The 24,955-nt window shown below is 44.8% G+C and overlaps 5 protein-coding genes across 5 annotated transcripts; all 5 read left to right on the top strand.

The window, feature by feature from the left end:
• Positions 1–66: 66 nt before the first annotated feature.
• On the top strand, positions 67–704 carry GL218_05075 (DNA-directed RNA polymerase II subunit rpb7; the record flags this gene model as incomplete). The annotated part of the gene is made up of 3 exons (XM_033581712.1): positions 67–315; positions 370–450; positions 507–704. 3 exons carry the CDS (start codon positions 67–69, stop codon positions 702–704), a joined length of 528 nt encoding a protein of 175 aa, XP_033435705.1.
• A 1,468-nt stretch (positions 705–2,172) lies between these two features.
• GL218_05074 (uncharacterized protein) lies at positions 2,173–3,042 on the top strand (the record flags this gene model as incomplete). Its single annotated transcript, XM_033581711.1, has 1 exon — positions 2,173–3,042. One exon carries the CDS (start codon positions 2,173–2,175, stop codon positions 3,040–3,042), a length of 870 nt encoding a protein of 289 aa, XP_033435704.1.
• Positions 3,043–8,953: 5,911 nt separating this feature from the next.
• On the top strand, positions 8,954–10,377 carry GL218_05073 (L-lysine 2,3-aminomutase; the record flags this gene model as incomplete). The annotated part of the gene is made up of 4 exons (XM_033581710.1): positions 8,954–9,090; positions 9,179–9,366; positions 9,415–9,965; positions 10,087–10,377. The coding sequence occupies 4 exons, from the start codon at positions 8,954–8,956 to the stop codon at positions 10,375–10,377; spliced, it is 1,167 nt and encodes a 388-aa protein (XP_033435707.1).
• Positions 10,378–12,693: 2,316 nt separating this feature from the next.
• Positions 12,694–14,436, top strand: GL218_05072 (Cyclin-dependent kinase 3; the record flags this gene model as incomplete). The annotated part of the gene is made up of 1 exon (XM_033581709.1): positions 12,694–14,436. One exon carries the CDS (start codon positions 12,694–12,696, stop codon positions 14,434–14,436), a length of 1,743 nt encoding a protein of 580 aa, XP_033435706.1.
• Positions 14,437–21,896: 7,460 nt separating this feature from the next.
• Positions 21,897–24,221, top strand: GL218_05071 (mucin; the record flags this gene model as incomplete). The annotated part of the gene is made up of 2 exons (XM_033581708.1): positions 21,897–21,977; positions 22,821–24,221. The coding sequence occupies 2 exons, from the start codon at positions 21,897–21,899 to the stop codon at positions 24,219–24,221; spliced, it is 1,482 nt and encodes a 493-aa protein (XP_033435709.1).
• Between the last annotated feature and the right edge of the window lie 734 nt (positions 24,222–24,955).

The following is a 24,955-nucleotide window of genomic DNA, read 5'->3' as shown; positions in this document are numbered from 1 at the left end:
CGATATCCCCTACAACCTCCCTCTTACCAATTAGATCATCCAGCGCGAGCATATAGACGTATCAAAATGTTCTTCCTCTACAACCTCGAGCGAAGGGTTACCCTTCACCCTTCGTACTTCGGCAAGAACATGCATGAACTGGTCACAGGCAAGCTTCTTAAGGACGTTGAAGGCACGTGTACCGGAAGCTACTATATCATTTCCATCATGGATACCTTTGATATCTCCGAAGGTCGTATCCTTCCTGGAAGCGGTCTCGCTGAATTCACCGTTGGCTATCGTGCTGTGGTCTGGCGCCCCTTCAAGGGCGAAACGGTAGGTTTTTCTAGGCTGAGCTTTGATATTACGAACTTTTGCTAAGTAAGTAAGATGGATGCCATAGTAGTCTCCGTCAACCAGCACGGCTTCTTCGCCGAGGCAGGACCGCTTCGAATCTTCGTGTCCACCCACGTAAGTAGTCCCCTTGACATCGGCGCGTATGACGTTAGTTGACAGCCCCTGTCAAGTTGATCCCGCAAGAAGTTAGATGGGACCCGAACGCCACACCACCTCAATTTACTAACAACGAGGACACTACGATCGAAGTTAACACCCAGGTTCGTGTTAAGATTGTGGGCACGCGAGCCGAAGTCGGTGAGCTATGGGCAATTGGAAGCATCAAGGAAGACTATCTTGGGTATTTATCATCCCCTTTCGTGTCTTGAAGCATATACTAATGGCCCATAGAACGCTACAAAACTAGATAGATCTGGCGCCTTCGGACTTCAGGCCTCCTTGTCCCGTGCCTGGTACCGCCCTTGTGTGGTGGTAGATGTGTGAATCTATAGGATCACGCAATCCATAGGATATAGGCCTTAGTACCTTAAGAACTATTGATATCAACAATAGTAGTGCTGCACAGGCATCTTTATGCAAGGTAAAGTCACAGAGACCCAAGTCTTACGAAGTTCGGATATGCTAGGCGACTTAGGTAGTCACCAAAATAGCATCTGACGTTTCAACTTTTGCTATGACATACGATAAGCCTATCCCACGAGCTATAGCGTCAACGCCTCAAAGTAAACCGTTCTGCTAGGAAAGACTAAGCAGAGCCTCAAACCCTATTAATATATAATCCCGGGAATATGACTATCTACCATAAATACCATATACGACTGTTCGACGTTTTGGTTGGAAGCAATTGGCTAGTCCATTAGTTTTAGATTATGATCGATATAATAAATGATCGTCATCTTAGAATATATTCTCTTAATTGGCATATTACTACTTTTATTTCTACTATTTTCAGTGCTGGTATAGGAAGACTGATCAGAAAGGAGAAAATGACCCTTACAATCTTATACCTAGATATTATTCGTAATTCTAAAGGCTAATTGTAAGATTTTTTTTGTAATAACTTAATAAATGATGTTGGGCATATCAATATGCTCGTTGCGGGAGCGAGTTGTCCGCTTAATCTGGATGCTTTTCTATCGCTTTGGACTTGGTGAAAGTCAATAAGTAGCACGAAAAATAAAATGCTAATATTGAATAAATGACTTCATCAAGAACAAAACTTTGCGAAAGATTTGACAATGTTATGAGCTAGAGGTTGTAGATAACGAGCGAGCGTGCCTCGTATAGCGATGGGGGTCCCTATCCCCCCTATTTCTCTATAGTTGACTAGTCTCGCAAAGAAACAAAAAGAAGAATATAAACTTTGGTATATGGGTTTCTGCTTATATTTTTTTCGCTCGTTATCCTTATAGCACTGGTATAACTCTAACAAGTGCCTTTGCGTTCGTCATCTGATTCCAAGAACACTACGACGAAGTCAACTCTCTCCTATTCAACGTTTTCGTAGTTTATTTACACAATATGAAGAGAGTCCAAGCGACAAAACAGGTTTCTAGTCTGAATTCTATTTACAAATCAACATACATACACCATGCCGTTGTAAACAATTCGTTTTCTATTCTTCTACTTTTTCTCCCTCATTACCCAAAACAATCATCGCGCAGCATAGCTCGGGATATCGAAACTATTACTTTGTAACGGCTCAATATCTACTCGAAATATCTGTTCGAAATTTTCTATAGCATCCTACACTACTACGATTTACTTACATCACATCATCTCTCTCTATTACCTTACACTGCCGCTGTATCTAGCGGCTATATCGAATCTTTCCTCATGGGTCCCTGTTCAATTCTCTCTGGACGTGTCAAAGTCAGACGAGGTTCAGGCCTGTATCCGTTCTCGTTAGCGCCTCTATTCGAGAGCACTTACAACCGCAGACGTCGTGTAATCATTCACGCCCCTGCTGCTAGGTACATGGTCAGAAAATTCTCCCGCATACTGAACCCCCTTGTGATACATCCTTCAAGACAGCATATGCCTGAACTGGGCCTAGATATGATGGAAGGCATAGAATTCTTCAGCCTCATGGACGACTTGAAGACTAGCAACAAAATCGACGCTGATGGCGACGTTGTCATGACCGACTATACCCCTCTTTCTATCAATACTTCCATGGATAATGACACATCTATGCACTTCGACACAGCTATGGATATAGATCCACCTAACATCCTTCCTCCTTGGGCTAAGGACACTCACTCCACCACTATCCCCACGACCTCGGCTATCAGTCCTTTCCCCCCACTGGCCATCGCGATGCCTGGTGATCACATACTTGAAAACATCAACGAATACACCACGCCAATCAAAGCACCCCAGCTAAAGCAACTTGTATTTGGTCTGGGAAAGCTCTCGCTCACAGACCCCCGGACAAAACGCAAACTCGAAAAAGACGCAGATTCCCCCGAGGAAGAAGCTCAGCAACCACGACGCAAGATCAAGAAATTGACAAAGATACCGTCGCTCAACTACACGAAGCCCTCGTCGGTACCCAAGGCTAATAGCCGAGTGCCGCGGCCCAGGAACCTACGATACAAACGGGCGGTCGTCTTTCATACACCATCGCCTGAGCCTATTCCGCTTATTAAGGTTACGGATCCCGATGGCAATATTACATATCCGTTTGTGTCTGAGGCAGAATAGGGGCTTCTATCTTCGATTTATCGGCTTGGTAGGATATCTTAGAGGAAATCAAGGCGCAATGCTTTTGATTTATATGTAACGACTAGGGCTTGGAAGTTCGAATATGTCGACAGGATTATGATGGTTGGCATACGAAATATAGATAGACGCATCTGTTAGAACTATAAAATGGCGGAACTTACATGGAATGTATTATAAGCCGCGAGGCTTTACTGGATTGTATATGTTGGTTGGTTGGTTGGACTCCGGGAGTCTTTGGTGGAATATATTCTAAGCCTCGGGGCTTCACTGGGCTTCGTACCCCTGTTGTGAATATATCGATATATTCAAACGGATATTTGGGAAGATTGGACTGGATCTCTATTGGAGTGTCGGTTTATTGGGAGGAACCATAAGCCTCGAGGCTTTATTGTGCTATCTGGCCGGCATGTGGCCATTGTTTTGGAAGTACTTTGGAGGAATTTTGGTTTTGTGGAATAGATCTTAGGCCTCGATGCCGAAGAAGATCGTACGGTTTCTGTCAAAAGGACATCAGCGGTTTGGATTTCAACGAGCATTAAGGGAGTTTGACGAGAACTTCAAAAGTCCCTCGAGGGACAAATCATAAGCATCAAGGCTTTATCGGATTACCAGCATTCGACTACGGATATACCGGCGTTTGGAAATGAATATTAAGGAATTGACGGGCACCTCTTGTGTTGTTCTTGTGTGTCATAAGTGAACTCGTAATGTTCGATCCTGCAAATTTTATGTCCCCATCGCACTAGGATCTATAACTACCCAATCATAGTAGAAGATGTTATTCTAATTAATATGAGTATTGGGTGACAGGTAAGAGATAAGTATCGCCTACTAGCCGCTGCCAGTCTCGCGGCTTGCTCAAGCTCTAAGTTAAATAAGAGATACTTTACTACGAAGATATGAAAGTGGAATATATTCACATTTTTAAAACTACCTGGGTAACCTGGGTTGTAACTGCAAGGTACGCTAAAATTTATCTATGTTGGTTGTCTATCTGGGCATACCTAATGCTGAGGGAAGGAAGAAGGGGTAGTAGTTAGCTGTCGCAGGTTCCTCATCTACTAGTGTTAGGGGGGTGTGCGATACGCAGAGCTACACCTAACCTACCCCTATCCGATAAATGGAAGGAGCACACTACATACAACAACTGCTGCAGATTTGAGTTAATGCAGATTTAACTCAATGACACCTTGCGTTTCCGATATCGACTAAATTAATCTACCAACCAACATAAATCGCTTTTTCATGCCATCGATATACAACACTAGCCGACACATGAACAAGACATAAGCGCTACGGAGAGTGTATCCCTAAATAGGAGAACACCCATAAATTAGAATGATTAGAATATAGTCACGAGAAACATCCGGGCAGATACCTGCTTTCGAATCCCGAATGTGGTGAGTGACGGATGACAGGTCAAATCCCGTATACATGCTCCCTCACCCATAATGGTATCCTAACCGCCCCTATTACCGCCTTTAGGTGAGCCTATATATGGTTCGCCTTCTATTCCAAGAGGGGTTGATCCTTGGTTCTTAAGAGTGTCGTTACTTCGATGCTATACCGTCCTGGATCAGTGTTTCGTGGTTTAAATAGACTATCTAAGCTGCGACTACGACGACTAGCTAGAGTACCACCTAGAGATCTAACACACCTCAATGATAGTGATCATAAACGCATTATTTTCTCAATACCTCTTCGAACTCGGTGTTCTTTCCTCGATCATAGACAACAACAACATCTGCCCCCTAGGCTCTATTGCTTTCAGCCTTGGAAGTGGGATAGGAGACAATCTCACTCTTAGACTTATGAGAACATCTCCAACATCCTTGTCACCATCTTGCTAATGAAGTTGGAGGTGTGCTTAGTTATGGAGAACGGCGAGAGCCAGGATCTCGATGCAAACGCCGCCGGCAGGAAAAGCAGGGAATGCTCCCACGTCCCAATCAAATACAGACACATTTTGAGTAGCACCACCAGAGTTATCACACCGAAGCCATCTATCACCTCGCAATAAGCTATATCACTTAGCCCGAACTTACGGTAGGATCGCTCTTATCCCATGATTAATCAGGGTGGGTCTTTTGATGCTATACTGTGCTATTCCGTCAACTCGTCTCTCAGGAGTATGAGGCCTGTCACAGGTACCCTTTAGTCGGAACAGAGTCAGACCGCTACACCCTCAGCCGAAAGACGGAGCAAATACACACACCTGCTTCAGACAACCCTCACATGTTCTCTTCATTGCTCCTGACAAGACACTAATGCAGCACACATGCATAACAGAATAAAGTTGTCTATGCGCTAGATTATTGATGTCACAATCAGTTGGCCTATACGGCTCTTGCTTGTTGGCAGTTAGAGTTGCAATGGGCAGAACTAAGAGGTTAAGCTAAGAGGCTCCTTTCTTCTCGTATAAAGAGACAGTATAGCCCAATACGTTGGCGTGCCCATAATTACTATACCAGAGTATCGGGACGAGTATAAGAATTAACCCGGAAAAGCCTTGAAATGCTAAGCAGAAAAGCGGCCCGCACCACCCGAAGCCGTGACTTGACGCCAAGCACTCATACGGATCGATCTATTAGAGCCTCATATGAAATACTTTTTCTCGCAAAGATCCAGTCCACGAGAGGTCGAACCAAGCAACAGGTAATAATGGTGCTTAACCCCATTGTAACACAACATCTCCCGGAACCGAAACCGATGGATTGGGTAGAATGACCCGAGCTGCTCAAAAAAAGGGGGGGCCTATGACGAATCCACCTCGCATTTACCCAACCCTGTGATGAAGAGGGTCTTGTATATACCCCATAACGATGGGAGATTCGAATCCTACCGTACAGTAACACGTCTACTGGGTGGTATTTTTACAGAAGCTACTGAGCCCGCCAGAACGGAACCCCATGTATTCAAAACAAAGGCTGACCAATGGAATCGCACAGCTAATAGTCATTAACGAATCAGCTTTCATTCCGTGCTCGGCTACGTATGCAACCATCTGCTGGCAGGGGATCCATCGGCTAATCCTACGGAGTATACTCAAATCCTAGATTCGCGGCCCGCGCGCCATTCCCAAAGCCGACCTCCCGTTCCCCGTCCCCCGTAGTCTGGCCAGGTTGTGCTTGTTGGGCTATGTTGTGATAGCGGCTCTGCTCCCCAGAAGGCCCATACCAGCGGTGTTCTTCATTAGGGTCTTCTGCGTAACCCATCACCCGATCTGCAACGTTTTCCGGGCTAACCTCGCTTCATGAGAAGTTTGATCTAACCCCCAGTATATTCTTGCATATCCGCCCAGACTTTCTACATCGCCAAAGCATATCCAAGTAACTATAACCCACGATGAGAGCTTTTGAAGAACCCCGCACGGGATTTGCTCATCTCGTTGTCTACTCCAATGTTACAGTATATGGCTCAGACAAGCGGATACCTTCTATACGGCTCTTAACCGTGCCACTATCTAGCATCCATGCATACTGCATATCCATGTCGCAAGACCGCTTTTCGACAGAGCCGCCAACATGTAGTATCGATCGGATTAGATCATGGTAACAACTCGGTCGTAATCCAATTACTAATGCAAAGCTACGAGATAGCCGTGTTAGAATCGCCCAATGCATATTTTTCTGGTAGGTAGTTTGTGAAACATCCACAATGAAGAAAAATACCCCTGCTACTCGCATAATATGGTGTCAGTACTAGATATAGCCTACACCTTGTATGATTAAAATACATTCTCTTAGCTCAACATATCATGAAGTAATTCTTGGAGGGTGTTGCCAGCTCAGCGCCGGGGTATCTCCTAGTCTAGACCAAGAACCGCTCGAACCAACGAGAAAGAAACTCCTTCGTATGAGGGCTTTTCATATCAGCCCTCAAACTTGGCGCTGCGTAAACCTATCAGCTGAACTCCACCCAGCAAAGATAGAAGGCATCGTTACCGCGTAGACGGAACCCAATCAACAGCTGAGAGTCATAGTATGGGCTCCCCTATAGTGACAAGGGATGTTACCATCAGTCTCCAGCGGCAAGGCCATAACCGTGCATCATGTATATTTTCTCGGATGTAACTAAGCTATATGAGGAAGCCGGTTACAGTGCATAAGCATGCAAATTACGGAACACAATTTATTTTCACCTGACTGTTCCGCGAGCAGGTCTTCAGGGATCATACAGGAAGCCTCCTCTAGAGAGCTGGGAATGGCAATGGCAACTAATAGTAACATTGGGCGGCTATGGCACAGATGGGTAACAAAACTAATAATGATACGTAGGAGTAGGTCGGAGAGTTGTCTGTGATGCCCCCTAAGCGAGGCAATTAGACGCACATGTTTTCACTACCAAAGTCCCTTGGGTCGGTAAAGCAATGCCGGAGTTGGAGTATCTACGTTGAGCCATGATCAGTCGGTATGGTCTATAGTGGATACCTGCTTAAGGTAGTATGAGGAAAATCCCACGGCCGTGGATAGCTAAGACAGCCCAACCCGATGAAGAATTATGTTAATTTAACATTGATGAGGAGGAGGCTAGTTAACAGTACTCCTAAGCTAGGCTTAAAGCATGCCCAACTAGTAACGCCATAATTTAGTCACTCGGGATGAGGCTCAATATCAAAACCAGTAACCTTTACAGCCTCTATGGGGGACCATACCAACCGGTGGGAGTATGCCACTTAGTTCATCTACATTATTCCCCCCACACCCCCGATCCAAAGGATGGCATTAACACCCATGTCGAGCCATACTATCCGAGACTCCGGTGATGAGCATGGCCCTCTCCCTCTTTGACGGATTGTCGTTGCATATGTTATCTACTACCGCATACATACGACCTAAAATATATGCATAATGTATACCATACGATGCCGAAAGATCCCGCTTGTCGGACACGCCAAATATAAACAGGCTTTTACTAATGCAATTCCCGCTGGCTACAGCCATATATCATAGCGATCTTGGTACCCACTAAGAGGTAATATCAACCATCATGTTATTAATGGGTACTATGAGGGTTTTGCATATTATATACTTATGGGTTTAAAGTTGACGAATAGGGGTCTCATCACAAACCCAGTCCTCTGGGCCGGGTCGTAGATACGGAGTAAACTGCTTTGTTATAGTCTCAATCCATCCTCTTTTTACATTACCGCTGGCGACAATCTCGATCTAGACAGCTGGCGGGTTTTATGATATGTAACCCATTCGCCGACTATAGTGTGGACGCTGGCGTTAGTCGCAGACCCGACCCGGGGAAACAGGATGGTAACATGGTGTTGTATCAAGGAAGCTGACGACAGCGATTGATCCTGATAGTCTATAATGTTGATATTCTAGAACTGATTTGTACTGCTATATAAGGATGGCGCTTCCAATGTCTTGAATTGATCTTCGTTAGGATGTTTCTAGTATGTCATTAAGTCATAGAAGCACATATTCAAATTATATATGAATATTTACTTCTTACATCGTCAATTAGCTGATAGTATAACACCCCCAAACGAAGAATGTCTCTCTGTATTCGTCTCGGGCCTCGAGTTCTCCTTCGTGGTAAAAGAGGGTTGAGGGGTTTGAGTGTACCGCAGACTTCATTCTACTTAGCAAGAAAAATACCTACCTTCCATCCTCAACGTTCATTCACATCAGAAACCACCCGTGAACTTCCTCTGCCACCTGTATCACAATCAGCGACCCTCTCTGAACCAGAAGACGAGTTCTGGCGCGCTATTCCATTATGGAAGGATGTGCCCAGAGAAGATTTTCTATCGTGGAAATGGGGCGTCAAAGTAGGCTCAACCTCTTTTTTCTTCCTCTTGTTCTACACTCGCTGAACGATTTAGAATGTCGTCGAGGCCAAGCTAGGACGCGACCGCAAGCTATTAGCCGATAAAATGCTAGACTTTCTCGACAATGTCCTTCCAGCTGAGATGCCTCGTCACCACCGAATAGGGGGTATACAGAGTCGAGAAGAGCTTATGGGGGATGTTGTAAGTGGGATGAGGGAATCTACCATGTCTGTTCGGGTGATGTGAGTACCCTGATAAATAAATAAGGAAGACACAAGCATAAAAGAGGCTATCGGCTGGTATGACTATTTCAGCTCTAACTTGGAATAGGCCGTACGTCTTAAGCAGAATAAACTGGAAGGATCCAGCGAACGACCCAATCTTCCAGCAGTTTATTCCCTTGGGGTCTATAATGATGAAAGACCATCCCGCACTTAAGCTTGACTCCTTGAACGAGCAGAAAGACTCTCCAGTTCCTGCTGTCGTACATCGCTATCCCGACAAAGCGCTACTACTCCGTAAGTTTCCACCCAAACATCTATTCTAACCACCGCTAACAGTCCTAGCAACCTCGGTCTGCCCAACCTATTGCCTCTATTGCACCAGATCCTACGGCATCGGCGCCGACACCGAGCTAGTAACCAAGGAGTCCTTCCGGACCACGCGCGACAGACTCACTAGAGCCTTCGACTACATCGAGAGCCAAGAAGGCCTCCACGACATCGTCGTCTCCGGCGGCGACGCTTTCTACCTGGCCCCGCACATCCTCGAGTGGATCGGCGACCGGCTCATCGGCATGAAGAACATCGAGCGGTTCCGCATCGCGTCGAAGGGCTTAGCCGTGTCGCCGCATAGGTTCCTCGATACGGAGGACCCGTGGACGGATACCCTGATCCGCGTCTCGGATAAGGCGCGCCAGGCTGGAAAGCATATGGCGCTGCATACCCATTTCAACCATTCGAATGAGATTTCGTGGGTCACGGAACGGGCTAGTTTGAGGCTGATGCAGAAGGGTATGACGGTGCGGAATCAGACGGTGCTGCTTAGGGGAGTTAATGATAGTGTTGAGGTTATGGGGACGCTTGTTAAGAGGTTGGCGAGGATGGGAATTCAGCCGGTGAGACGTCTCCTTTTCCCTTTCCCCCTTTTCTTCTTTTCTCCTTTTCTCATTTCTCCCCCTTTTCCCTAATACGGCACAACTACCTACCTTGCTAACCTCAACTCCGCTGCCCAAACAGTACTACGTCTACCAATGCGACATGGTGAAGAAAATCGAGCACCTGCGCACGCCGCTACAGACGATCCTGGACATCGAGTCGGCGATCCAGGGCACGGTGGCCGGATTCTACATCCCCAGGTTCGTCGTCGACTTGCCCGAGGGCGGCGGCAAGAGGCCTGCTGCGCTCCGCGAGTCGTACGATCGAACGACGGGGGTGTCGACTTTTACGCAGCCGTCGCTGACGAGGGGGGAGAAGGAGGGGAAGGTGTATAGGTATTATGATCCGTTGGATACGTTGGTGGCTGCGTAGGTTAGGTGTCTGGGCGTGTTTGGTTCCATTCACATGTTAGATACATACATTAGCGGGTAGGGGGGTCTACTGACATGGTGTCAGCAATAGTGATAAGGTGTGGACATAGTGTCGGCCATGTAGTAGTCAAGAATCAGCCCCTCCGGCTGATTAACTGCTCCTTATGATGTATTCACCGTTAAGAGTGATCGTATCCAAATTATAAGAATAACCACATCTGAAATAGCTACCGTACGTACACGATTATAATTTATATCTCATTGTAATTGTATTGCTTTCACAATACTGATATATTGGAGAAAAGTAGCTTTTTAAACATCATTGCCAACAGTAGTCACGCTCTCCAATCATATATGTCACGTACGATACTATGTCAGTCCAGGAAATCTAATATATTAAGAATTATAAAAAAGAATAGAAGGTCCTGTAATAATGTATCATGTAGGTAGGTGCATAGACATATAAAAAAATCTAGAAAAATACTTGAACTACTACTATTATGAGATCACAGGCTACGTCTATTTACCATTTCACTACCTAGGTTACAAGGTTATTACAAACAATTAGATTTACCGTATTGCAATATATACATACTCCAGACCGGGAGTGACATCGTATTGATACTGACATGTTGGTAAACATACTAACTATCTAAACATCGAAAGTATCTCTAAGATTATAGACACCTACCTAACATAGTGTCTTCTAGGACTAACTTGTAAGTACCTGCCGCGATTAAATCGGTACAACAAGCCTTTGCTGACATTGTAGGTACCTATTGACCTGTAATTACACTAACACTGTTGCTGACATAATGTCAATAAACCCCTCCCGGTAATGTACATACCTCATGACGTATGACGTCCTTGATTGACCTACCCCGCTCCAAGAGTGGGGTGGTAAACTGTCAAAAAAAGGGAGGGACTACTCTTGATACAGGAAAGCGTAGTACAGCCACTGATAGAGATATACTTGTAAGTCAAGAATTGTGTACTTAGATATATCGCGAGGCTGAAGAGGCTGAAACCAAAAAGTACCATGTCGAGTCAAAAAGTTGTTTAGCTTCGCTAAACAATAGTTATCAAGATTTTTATATAAATTATAGTATTATTGTCACGGTTGATACAAAGTCACAATGTTATTTAGCGTTCCGCCAGATGCTTTGTTTCTTTGTTATTGATGAGGTACCTAACCTATATAAACAAGGCCTTGCGGCTGGCCGTAAGGATATGATGTTTTGGGTTCCTTCATCTTCAATAGATGACACATTCTGGTTTCAGCCTCATGATAATCATATTAATTATTTTTATTTATTATTACGAAATCATTTCAACATTCACGGTTTTTGAACGTTTTATCACATGAATTTATTATTATCCCTTATTTTTTATAAAAAATAGATTTATCAATGCTGGCAAAATAAAACATTGGATAGAATAAGCTAGCTTCAATAAATGAGCATACATGTAGTAGTTATAGTAAGATGCTTACAATCTTTCTCGCTAAATTGACCGTGGCGATAAACTTATCTTAAACATCCAAGTCAGCTTATCTAAATCAAGTCAATTAATAAATCAAACATAGGTACCTACCTATCTAATTGAATAGACGGTCGTCGGATTGCCCGCATACCTAACTAAAATATATCTTGTAATTTCACAAACGTCATTCCTTAATATATACGACAACCACGCTAAATCAGGTAAGTAAACATCTGTTTACTTGTTCGTACGAAGTATTTGTACCGGAATATGAAATAATAAGTATATGGTTAACGCGTGGCTATGCTATTATTGCCCTTTCTGGAAGAATTTAATCGGTATATTTCTGGGCGTAGTTGGACTCATAATCATTCTCAATACTTCTAGGGAGCGAGGTATTTACTTAAACTTAGACTTTAACAACCCATAGAGAGCAATTCTGGACTTTTATCGGCAACAACAAGTAGATAAAACGTTCTTAGGACTATAGTATGCAACAGGCGATTGAAAAACGCTACTTGAGCAAGGCGAAACTCCTAGCACTACTCAACAATAGGTTCGGATCGGGCAGCTACGAAGTTGAGGTAAATGCCGCTCAGATCCAGCTCAAGCTATTCCCGATCTGCTAATGATATCCTAGGAGACTTTGGATAAATACATCCTCGCAGTACCACGCGAGCTCTCGATTGTACGCGTACAGTAACTTCTATAACCCTCGATTAAGCGCCGTGTGTCGTAACTGCCACTAACATGAATATAGTCGGATATAGAATCACTCCGTCCTTTCTAATCCCACAAGCAGTCGACAAACAGGGCGTAGGCCAACTTCACCAAAATGAGTAAGCTTAGAGACCGACTAGAGAGATCTCTAGTAGAAAACCACGAAACGAAATGGTATTTGCCTGAACCTCGTCTGAACGCTATACTCGATGAGAAAACCATCTCGGATGTTATTAAGTCCAAGATCATGCCTCAATACCAGGATGAAGTTCGCAAGGCAGTGCTAGCCGGGGGGAAGAAGATATTTGCTATACTCATCATGATAGGAAAGGAACAGGACATTGTTCGTTTTATCCAGAATGATCATATGCAGGATCAGCCACTCGACGCCAAGCTTCCGTTTAACAAAGATAATCTCGTTCATATACTTGGCGAGACCAATGGAAACCTATTTCACCGCAAACAATGGAGCGTGTTGGCCCCGCGCATCCGAGGCGACGCATCCCACCGAGATTTCGACCTAGGGACTATTCTTCCTATCACCGAGAATAAGAAGATAGGATCCGGAGGCTTCAGCACTGTTTACGAAATTAAACTGAATCCAGAGCACCATGGAGATCCTCTATCTCTTCTCCTGCCAGTGGTAATTCCCCGTCAATCCCCCCACCTATATGTAGTATATAAAACTCACATATTGCAGGACTTAACTTTGATCCGAAAAAAGTTAGATCATCCATCTGGTAAACGCGATATGGAAAGCCTCGCGTCTGAAATCCACATACTATCGCAGCTTCGTCTTGTGAAGCACCCCAGCATAGTCAGACTTATAACGTCCTACGTCTACCGAGGAACTTACAATCTGATCTTTGAGCGTGCCGAGTGCGATCTCGAGGCCTTACTTCGTTCACCCAGTCGTACTGTTGCTCTAGCAACTGATGACAGCTTCTATCAAGCACTACAGGGTCTATGCTCTGCTGTGGCAAGTTTCCACCATGTGACAAGTGTTGAGTACGGGTTGGAGTTGAAAGGCTATCATCACGATCTCAAGCCGCAGAACATCCTCGTCCACGGCACGCGGTTTCTACTCTCCGATTTTGGTCTTTCATCATTGAAGTCTATGTCTGCCAACTCTAAGACACTTTCGAGAGACGTACAGGGATTCTATATTCCACCCGAGTCGGGTGTCATCTACGACGGCTTCGAGCGCAAGAAAGTCGGACAACCTAGTGACATCTGGGCGCTGGGATGCATACTCGCTGTAGTTGTGACGTACATGGTGAAAGGCTCTGAGGGTGTTGCCCAGTTTGAGCAGAAACGCAAGCATACGCTCTACACCTGGACGACATACACCTTCCATCACGCTGGGGAAAAGAATCCCGCCGTCTACGAATGGTTGGAAGAGATAGGAATCAATTCTACTCCCGAGGCTCGTGGGCTGATCTCACTCGTACGCGACATATTGCAACTTGACCCAAATCAGCGGCCTAGCGCCAAAGACATATCTTCGAGGATGGACTTCATAGCAGCAAAGTCTCGCTTCGGCGTTCTAAGCATAAAATTTGCGGAACTCGAGAAAAAAGCAAAAGATAGCGTGGTCTCGGATGGGTTTAAGCGTTTCACCCTCTTCGGCGAAGCGATCGGCTTCAACAAGAATAATCTCGCATGGACTGACTTGCCACTCACTGCCAAACAGGGTAACACTTATGACTTGCTTCAGGGGCATCTTATCGGGCTAGAAACCTATTTGGATTATGATATGAAAGCAGTGCGATCCAGCACTTTACCACGAGGTGTTCGGGATGGCATACACGAATCCTTAGATAGTCTAGATTCATTGCTGTCAGGTACACGCAAGTAGGACGAGTGTTAGGATTCCAGACGATACATCTACATAGAGCAAAATATACTACCAGTATCTATAGCCATAAACTCCCATAGTTAGCTTAGAGCTCTGCAAGGAACAATGAAGTTTGCATGCTTTCTGCTTGTCAGTGTATAAGTGGAGTTATTCGTGGATAAGCATAGATCTACATGGTAAAGGTGTATAAGGGGCGTGCAGCGCCGGATATAAGGTTAAGTGTTATAGATTCATATTACTACATGACCACTATACAGCAGCTTCGCTGCTGATTCTAGCACTTACTCTACGCATGATATTCATCAAGGGTTCTCTCTGGCAGTGTCTTACCTCGTGATAACAAGTTCATTCTCGAGACGTCTCTAACTACGAACGAAGATCTTGAGCCATTAGCGTCTCAGGGTGATTAATCCTTGATCAAAGCTCGATATTTAAGGTTCACCTTAATAGCAGCTATGACAGGCCTAATAAACCTATCCGATACCAACCCATTAAAAAGCCCTAGATTTTAGATAGACGCTGACATAGCCGACCTCCAAGATATCTACGAAACAGCGAATCCCAGTCCGTGGGAGTCCCTGGAGACTCATGGGATGGGAAGAAAAGCGCGTTAGTTGAGTAGATATACTACAACGGGCGTTGGAAATATGAAGCAGCGAAACAATTTGTCACGCGAATCGAATCTATCTCTCGGGGATTAATCCAGCTAGCAGCTTGAGTACACTAAAAGAATCACTTATAAGTCTGTCAGCCAATCCCACAGAAGCCGATAGATTTCCTTCCGGGAGGCCTGTTTATGGCCTGAAGGTCAAGATGGGAGACAACTATCAAGCGGCAGTCAGAACTTATTTATCATTTTCAGCGAGTCCCGACCACCCAGTCCATCACCACCTGGACACAAGTAGTTTCTGGATATTCAAGTCCGTACTATCGCCACCAAACCTTTGCTTTGCTTTGCATTAGCATCAATAGGAGTCAAACGTCTTTGTATACATGTCTCTTTAATTTTACGAACACATAATATATTTCATAATAGTATTTATCCGGATAAGTAATGACCGTGGTTATCCAAGTTCAAGGAATTGTGTCGCATTAGGAACTTAAAACCTAAACAGAGGCAAGAACTCACTATAGAATTCACGTGATCTATATTAACCTCCTTGTGTCTTTTCCCGGTCGTTAAGGCACTTCGGGGTAGAGATTCCTCCGTCGTGGGGTCGAAGAGTCGAGTTACGTCGAAAATCACAGGCGCAGGAATCCAAGGGTGGGGGAGAGGAACGGATATTCATTTTTACGAAAGGTACATCATGGTAGCAGAGGCCTTTAATCGTTTATTGCTAGCTTCCTAGCGAAGGATTAGTTGGTAAGGAGTGTCCTTATAAGCGATATTTCGAGTTCTTTCTTTCCGAATGATTAGGTAATCGTTCGATTCACTCGCTATCTGAGGCTGTGAATCTATATTCAACCTCGCAGCCTCGCCAGCCTAATTAACTATTTTGCATAAATAGCAACAATCCAAGGACAGCCCATCCTTCACTCCACGTACTCGAACTCTCACTTCGTCAACAGAATGGATCAGGACTTAGACAGACTATTCATAAAGACTGGGTCGTGGGATGTACGGCAATTCACCGTATTCGACCACAAAGGAAAGTCATGTAAGTACAGAATTCTGCACTTGATTCAATATCGAGAATAACAATTTAAGCTTTTCGTTCCGAGGATGTGTTAGACCACGAACACCTCAAGAGGCTCCTGTCTGTTGTTAGTTCACCAACGTCCTATTCCCGGTGAGCCTTGAACCGGTGACCGGAATATGAAACTAACGCTGTTCCATAACGAAAGCTGAAAGATAATGATTGTGGACTTAGTATGACGTATGAATTGAATCCCCCTTTCCACCCATGTTGCTCTATAAGACATGGCTGAGTTTTCTAGTATCATTCGACAGCAGAACTCCTGGGGCCGCCTTCGAATCTCCCAGCACTCATTTCAACAAATCGTATCCTTCATTCAAGCTTGTGATAGATGGTGGTACTTTATCCGTCTATTTGGGTTCAAAGCAAGCAGGATAGACGAGGATTTCGGGGGCTATGATCGACACAGTGTTTCGATTGACGGATCGGGGCATATTCAGCATGGTAAGTCTTCTGGGCTAAGAGGTTTGTTTTGAATTACTAAATGATCACAGACCTTTGCTACAACATACGCTACCCGGAGCGTATAGACCGACCACAGGAATATCCATGGGTTCACCGCCAGTTAGCCGTTTATCATAGCTGTCATCTAGGATCACATAAATCCCGGTGGGTTTTACTCCAACCTTCCGTTTTAATTGAAAGTGAAATCAAGCGTTTATTGGCACAACTACGGCTACCAAAAAGTACATCCGAATTGGACTATCAATGGTTGGTTCATTCTCTTATCCTTGGCCTCACGGAGTCAAAATGGAGAGACTACATCAATCATCTTGAGCAGGAAGTTGGGTCATTCGTGAGTAATTCGAAGCAACGAAAATACAAGCTTATACTAAAGCCTCATTTATCACTAGAATGAAAAAGCTTGCTTCTCGAGAGTTGGTAGACCATCGAAATATGACTATATATTAGCATTTAGCGACAGCCAGGACTTCCAGCAGACGAGGGGGCGGCTCTTAAGGGCTCGGTCAGCCATCGATCAAACGTCTGAAACCTTGGTTGGATTTCAAGATCACTTTTTCTACCTCGGTAGACGGGGCATGTTGCTTCGCTTAGACGAAGTCAAATCACGAATCAAAGTTTTTCAATCGAAGATGCGGATATATAAGCGAGCCATAGACAGACTGTTGGACGTATCAGATGGCATATCAAGACTAGTCAGTCCAAAACTTCAAATTAGCAGGATTAGACTCACACCAAATAGCTCCTGGAGATTCTTGACTTTAGGCATGACGAGACTACACAGAGAGAGTCGGCGATTACCCATGCCACACTCGAACAGTCGGAGAAGCATGCACAGGCTCTCTTTCTAGCAGCGAAAGATACACAGGTAGAGTCTAGATCTATGCGAATCCTTACCTGGACGACTATCATATATTTGCCTGCAAATCTTGTCGCAGTACGACTCTACTCTAAAACCTATTACGGCGGGGACTGAAGCTAACTAATAATACTTCATAGGCTATATTCAGCACTAACATTGTTCAATACGACGGCGACACGGGATCTACCTCTTCTAGCCAGTTGAGGAGCTACATTGGGATCACATTTGGACTCATGGTTATGACTATAGCTTTGAGTAGTGTATGGGAAAGGGGGGGTTGGACTATTCTCACTGCAAAAGGTATGCGAGTATTTCGCCGGAGACAAGCCGATCATTGCCACGCCTAGGTAGTGTTTTGATGTAATCGATCTTTCACCTAAGGGAAGCTCTTATGTTTGGAAGCTCTTATGTTTGAGATATATTGCGAACAGTTGAGTTGCATTACCTCTAGAAAAGACCAGAATATTGTTCATGATCATGGCCGTGACCAAGCAATCTATGGGAATTTTACAATTGATTTGAACGCAATTTCGTCTTCTTGAGGTTGCCGCAAAGTCCATGGCACTTGGCTAAATGCTGGGTACACTCGATTGCTGTGGACAGCTTCCATGCTATGACCTTCAAATTCTACTCCAAGATCGCAAGTGCTTTTTAAAGTTCTCTCTGGCGTTCTACGACCCAGGCGAGGTCAATAATCTGACGTGAGGAAACCTCCTCCCCTTCTCTTTTTATTTTATTTTTTATCTTCCATCCAGAATAATGCTTGGGGTCTCGTAATCGTAGCGCTCCCACGACAACTCGGATTAGTTGCTCTGCATACTGCCGCCCCCGCAGCTTGTAGTATAACCCAGCAAATTCGTCACAACAATTGAGAGTGTACCCATCCGAAATATCCAAGAACTGGCTTGTGCAGACGAGGCAGCCAAAGAGTACATTATCGGCTACTTCATCCATATCGGCCTCAATTAACAGGCCACCTACGTCTATCGTGACATTTACGACATTTCACACACGTTATCCAGGTCCATCACTTGGGAAAGTGGTGAAAGTCGCTGAAAGAGGTTGAACAGCTTTAGTGCTGTTTAACCTCGCGTGAATAGGTAGTAAGAAACGTATATGTCACCCTAAATGACCTTCTAGTTACGGGAAAATCTTTTGTACTCCTATACGAGCAGTTCCAGTAGCTTCTAGTTGCTTCGGCGATTTACGGTATCGACCTTATTGGTGGTAAGTAATACCAAGACTCTCTTCAATTATGTAGAACAAGGCGGGATTGACCTCTTGGGTATGGTGGAATCGTGATAAAAACTAGCCATGACTTCCTTGGCTTCATCCGGTTTACTGTTCTCGAGTAGAGCGAAAGCATATATATCAGTCCTTGTAGCTAGAACTGACGAGGTCATTCAGCCCTAAAACTCATTGACTATTGTTATAAGCCCTTTGAGCGAGTTTCTCAACTTCTTCATACTCTACTTGTATTATCAGAAGCCCTACTAATTATCTATGTACTATCTCTCTACTTATGAAGTATTCCTTTCCATATCTTCGATCGTAAGGCGAGATTTTTGTAGACGATGAGAGGTCGCTTGTTATTGAAAAAATCGAAATGAAGGCCATCATTATCGGATCCCAGTAGGCCGTCCGTCCCCTTAGCCGGCAACAAACTGGGTTGATTGGGGAGTATTGAGGAGGACATGCATCAGCAAATAAAACACTTAATCGAGGTTTTAGGGCGTATTTTATTATACTCTAGGGTAACTAAGTACGTAAGGTACATGGAACTATTTACTATCTGTTAGAAGTCTTGCCAAATAAGGCCGGGAAGTGAGGGTTTTTGTGTTGGTTTTTACTGCTTCGGTTAATTACTTAGATGCTGGTCAGCCTCAGACTATTAACTCGGGTCGTTTTGTCTCCGGAGTGTGCCAGCACGGACACTCTACCTGTCAGGTGGTTGACGTATTGTGATCTCCTCCTTAGTAAGATCGTTAGTTTATTTAGTGTAATGGTTAAGCATCATCCTTATACATATAATTTAGATAATAAGTCTGTTGTATTAGTTTCCAAGCTCACCCCGGATTTCTCAGTCTTGTGAGTTCTTGTCATGCATATATATCATGATGGTATGGTCAGTGCGTAGCTTAAAGAGGAAGATGATGTGCGTTTCAGGCGCGTGCAATAGCCTCGCAGTAGCGCATAGTCACGCATATAATAGCTTGAGCTTTTTAAGTTATTATCGCGAGAGTCGATCCCGTCAAAGCTCACCACCGATAACCTTCCCCTCACGGATAATGATGTGATGGCATGTTGCCATTTGCCCTTACATATGTACAACATTCTTCCATAGTTTTTAGTTTCTGATTGAAGCCACCGTGCATAGCCACCGTGATCTGAGACTAAGAGTGTCTAGCGTATGATAAGTTAGTTCATCTTAGTTACTTCTAGAAAGAATATGACCCCCAGTCGTTTCTTAAAACCAGGGCGGGAGCTCATTAAAAGCTAGCTAGCCGAAGGCTGAAAGGACCATTCGGCAACTCCGCTGCCGTAGAGTAGTACAATCTGTACAGAGCACCGTCTCATCGTTTCCAAGAGTCTGACTATGCTTAGCAGGCTTAAGGTCGACGGGAAACGAAACTAGATTTATGATACAGGGGGCTTCGGGATGAAGGCGTCAAATCTGGGCCATGAGATGGTTTAGCATTGATTGTAGCCGCACAACTCTATATTATCACAGGGTCTTGCGCTCGGGGTCCGTGTGTGATTCAGAAACGTGCCGTTTTGGCCGGAATATACCGATAACTGACAAGGCTTAAGAACAGAACTAACTTAGAATTAGTCTATATGAGTTGCGGTATGATGCCCGCAAGGTGGACAGCTGACCCAATAAAAATTATTGACATTGACTGATATATATATATATATATATATATTTGAATAGTTCAGTCTCTTCCGTAATAGTATAAAGAGGTCATTTGTGTGTAGATAACCGCCATGGCATCAAGTGATGGTGATGGTGATGGTGATGTGGATGAAACAGGCACGTACATATGTGGGTTGGTTGCGCTGCGGCAAATTTACACATCCTAACATCATTCCTTTAATATATCATAATATTTAATATATCAAAATATTTAATATATCGTAATACATAGTAGTCGAGTATTGATAGAAGCTGCGCGTGGTATCACAACGCATACTCGGCACTCAAAGAGGGATGTAGGACAAATGTAGAGTTTCTAATAAATTGAATGAATGCCGTTGATGGTGGAATGCACGTACATAATTACATAACTTATTGTTCTTATTGTGCTAGTTATATAATATGGTAGCTCTTAGCTTACGTCGGCCTAGGAGGCGTAGGTACCTATTAAGCTGCAGGCCCAGAAGCACAGGCCCAGGGGCACAGGAGTCAGAAGGTCCAAGCTCCTTAAATTCGGGATGGTGACTGGATGACAAGGTGTGTACTGGTGCTGATGGAGGTGTTAAACCACGTTTTTGATAGGTGGAACCCCACGAATTGTTCTTCTTTCTCCAGTTTATTTCCTCATATGGTATACGTCGTTCCTGGCGTAACCTGTTATGGACTAGACTTTCATCCCCATCAAGCCTTCCCTCCAATAATGATTCTTAGTTACTAGGAAATACTAAAGTACCTTGACAAGGGCTGGCGAGGGCAAAAAAACGGTCAATATCCTAGTCAAGGTTTCCTAGTCAAGGTTACGGCTGGGATCCTGAAATTCCCAGTATTCGGGAACCGCACTGTTAGGCACTTATTCAGGCACTTATTCAAGAGCTTCATCCCGTGTGATACTGTTACCCATTCTACTCATTTGACGTAGTGCCTGTTCTCTCTCTTCTTCTTCTGGTTCTCTAGACAAATGCGCACTGGATCAACACTGGGTTCAATTTTATCACTTGGTATCTACGCAATTCGTATTATTCATTACATTACATTCAACTCCTTTCTCTGAACCTAATCTTCTTTTCCTGCTGCTTCCATCAAAGATTGTGTCTTTTTGAGGAGCAATTATGCCTTCGTGCATCTAAATCTAAATCTATCTTTCCCGATTCATTTTAAACTTTAGATAATGGTCTCTGGCGCCCGAACCAACTAATCCGGCCCTACTACATTAACAATGCGGCGGCATTGCGCAAATAGCAAACTCGCAGGCGAAGGGAACTATCCAGACATTCAAGCGGCCCGCCCCAATACTATTGTTGATTTACGTAGTACGGTGGATTATCACAACAGCCTTCTCGATCAGGCCCGACAGCAACACGAACTGACGCAACCTTCGAAGGCGCATTCTCACCGAGGCCATTCAGGCCCAAATCATCATTCGCTTAGTTCGCTCCGACAATGGCTAGGCACGACGGTCAATAGCAATAGTACGGTTTGGAAGAAGACTAATAAAAATGAGAGGGATCAGCTTAATTACGATATGACGCTACCGCCGCATCCACATCTCACGCGAAAAGAAATTGAGGAATTTGAGGCTCTTCCCATAGCCATCAGGCGAAAAGTAAGTTACAATATTTTTATTTTTATATATATTTTTTTCGTTATAATATTTTATTTCACTTCCATTTGTCTTTACTATATTATCGATACTACCTTACGGTTGGTTACACACGATCATGGAACGATAAGTGCCCAGGTGAGGGGAAGACAAGAAAAAAAAAAGGTACGAAAGGGAAAGAAAAAAAGACGATCGCAGGTGTTTACACGTGTAAAACGCGACTGCATTCTAGACCAACATACCTTCGTCCTTGTCGTCCTTGCGGGACTGGAACTCCTTCGGCACTTTGTGGGGCTTCACATCTCTTATTTCTCCCCTCTAGCTCAAGTCCTTTTCGGATTGGGTAGTCTTATAAGACTAGAGTTGCAGAAACGCGCCGACGCAACTTTGCGTGGCAAGTGCTTCCTGCCAATTGGGATATTCGTATCGACGTTGGAAAGGGGGGTGCGAAGGAACGCTGGGAAACAAGTCGCCAATGAAGTCACAAAGCTGTTCGCTTATAGGCTGCTAGCTAAGCAACATTAAGCAGCAGGCACAACTACCTTGCATATTACTGCATATTGCAACTGCAACGGTCTGAACGCTTTGGGCCACTGCCAGTGCAAGCCAACGCTCTTCATAGCACTTGTTGCATGCATGGGTGTTTCCTTCTATGCCAATTATGCCCGTTCCTGCAGCACGGCACACTTTGACCCCTTCCCTTTACATATTGCATAACATTATTACCTGAATTCTGAATTCTGCCTTTTCTACCAGTCATCTTCAAGTCTTGAACGCTTTTACTAAATCTTTGCCCCCTCCTTTCTACAGTATTTCTCCACCTTGGAGCGTTTACGTCTTGCTCAGACTATTGGTGTCTTGGACCCCTCGAGCCCACCCGACAAGGAACTCCGTCGACATCATCAACGTCGTGGAGCATCGCTCGGCGCTATCGTTCCTGGTAGACCACTAGAGCGACCGACTACCTCTCCAACTTGTCAGGACAACGTATTCTCTGCCGATTGCGCGTTCCTGGCTAAGCTTCCCGCTAAGATTAGAGAGAAGCACCTGACTAGAGAGGAGCAGGTCCTCGTTGCCAGACAGTTAAGGCAGAGTGTCATATTGGATGCTGCTGACGAAGCATTCTTCAAGGCCGGCCGTCTTGCGAACAGACGCCCTTCACCACCTCCAGTCTATCCACCAACTTTGTCTTCATCTGAGCGACCTAGTATGGAGTCTCTACTAAGCGACAATGCTTCCATTGGAAAGCGCGACTCACTTTACGACAGCTTCCGATGGCTGGATGAAGAGGAGGATCTCGATCTACGACTTGCTCTCGACGACTATCATGTGAATTTGAGGGAGTCGGTGCCTATGGCTCCTAAGGACCCAAGGCCCCCTTCGTTCCGTCGACATATGTCCTTCTCCAAGGTCCCATTTGGTCGCACATCTATCTCAAGTCGACCAGGAACAAAGGATGCGCAACAACCACCGCCTTCTGCTAACTCCACTTCTGCTACCTTGGTAGGCTTTCCCCAACCTGGACGACGGAAATCTAGGGCGCTGTCGCTTATCACTCCGAAGCATGCTGCCCACAAATCGATATCTTCAATCGACCCCGGCGCTACTCACTATCAGGATCCCGAGGCGCGCTTGAAACTACGAGTATATCTAGCTTCGCCGCAGAAGTTCGACGAAGCAATCGAGTTTGGTTTCCCTTCGAGTGATTCTTCGGCAATTCCATATAGGGATTTACCAAGCGCAAAGTGCCAATCGGATGGGATATTTTCTCCAGACTCGGAGAAGTTCAAGACGTTCCTGGAGGATGATAAATCATCTATTTACAGCGACGACGCATCGCTACCAGATCCCGAGTCACCTAGAACCCCCGACACGCTAGACAAACACGACAAGTCGCTTCAGCGACCTCGCACCAATGACTATCCATCTAGACATCCAGAAACTTATGCACAAGTACCTGCAGCTTCCCGTGAGATGACGCTACGCATGACGCTTACGCGACCCGATCTACGGGCCTGCGAAGACAATTTATACGGGTGGCAACAAACGCCGCGACCGTATTCCAGCAAACCGTCACAAGTGCTTGCATTACGGGATGATACTCCCATCTCTGCTCCGTATACTAGTCATGGTGCTAAAGAGAGTATGGACAAGATTTTCGCGGATATTGACCACGAGCTCGGTCTTCCTGCTCCTACGGACAGCAATGTTGTGAAGCGCTTCTGGAATCGAGTACGACGAAGCTAAGCTATACAGATATCATGCTAGCTATATCGAGAATGATCAATCACAACGGCCAACACACTCCCCGTGGTTGCGCGACTTGTCAACGTAGACCTCTCACTATGACGTTTATTACTACCCATCTTATTAGACTCTTCTTGTCTCACGTCGGTCCTATACTTTTTACTATTCATTTTGCGAAACGAACCTCACGCCTAACAGTCGCGGAGAACGAATGACATGGGATTGCGACAAGCATATCCAAACTGGCGTTCATGTACATGGAAACACAATCAATCAATCATTGCCTGGAGTTACGAAGGGGTTTTTGGCGAGGTATCAAAATGTTATCGACCGTTGTAAGGCCGTTTTTTTTTTGTTTTGTTTACAGGGCCCGGTACGAGACATGTCTTAGGGAATAGCAGGAGTAGAAAGCAAACGATAGTCTATTTTATTACTACGTCCTGTTAGACTACTACTTGAAAGTTGTCCACCCATAGCATTAGCTAGCTAGCTTTATGTTTCCAATACACTGTATCCGGACCGAGGTATTCGGGACCGTTGAACTTGACTCTTTTTTTCTCCTTCGGGAGTCCGATGGCAAAATTCAATAATTCGAAAAGTGTTATGCGTAGGCGCGGACTGGTAGTAATAGTATATGCACTATCGGGACTACTTAAGCTTAGGTAGGCTGATGTTGGGTATAGATCGACTAGGGGTGCTTATAGGTTCATGCGGGACACGCAGATCCCTCAGCT

Source organism: Daldinia childiae (assembly GCF_008694065.1).
Source record: "Daldinia childiae strain JS-1345 chromosome Unknown Scaffold4, whole genome shotgun sequence".
NCBI classification, from domain to species: Eukaryota; Fungi; Ascomycota; class Sordariomycetes; order Xylariales; family Hypoxylaceae; genus Daldinia; species Daldinia childiae.
The sequence above is the reverse complement of the archived record's forward strand: the minus strand, read 5'-3'. Positions and strand labels throughout refer to the sequence as shown.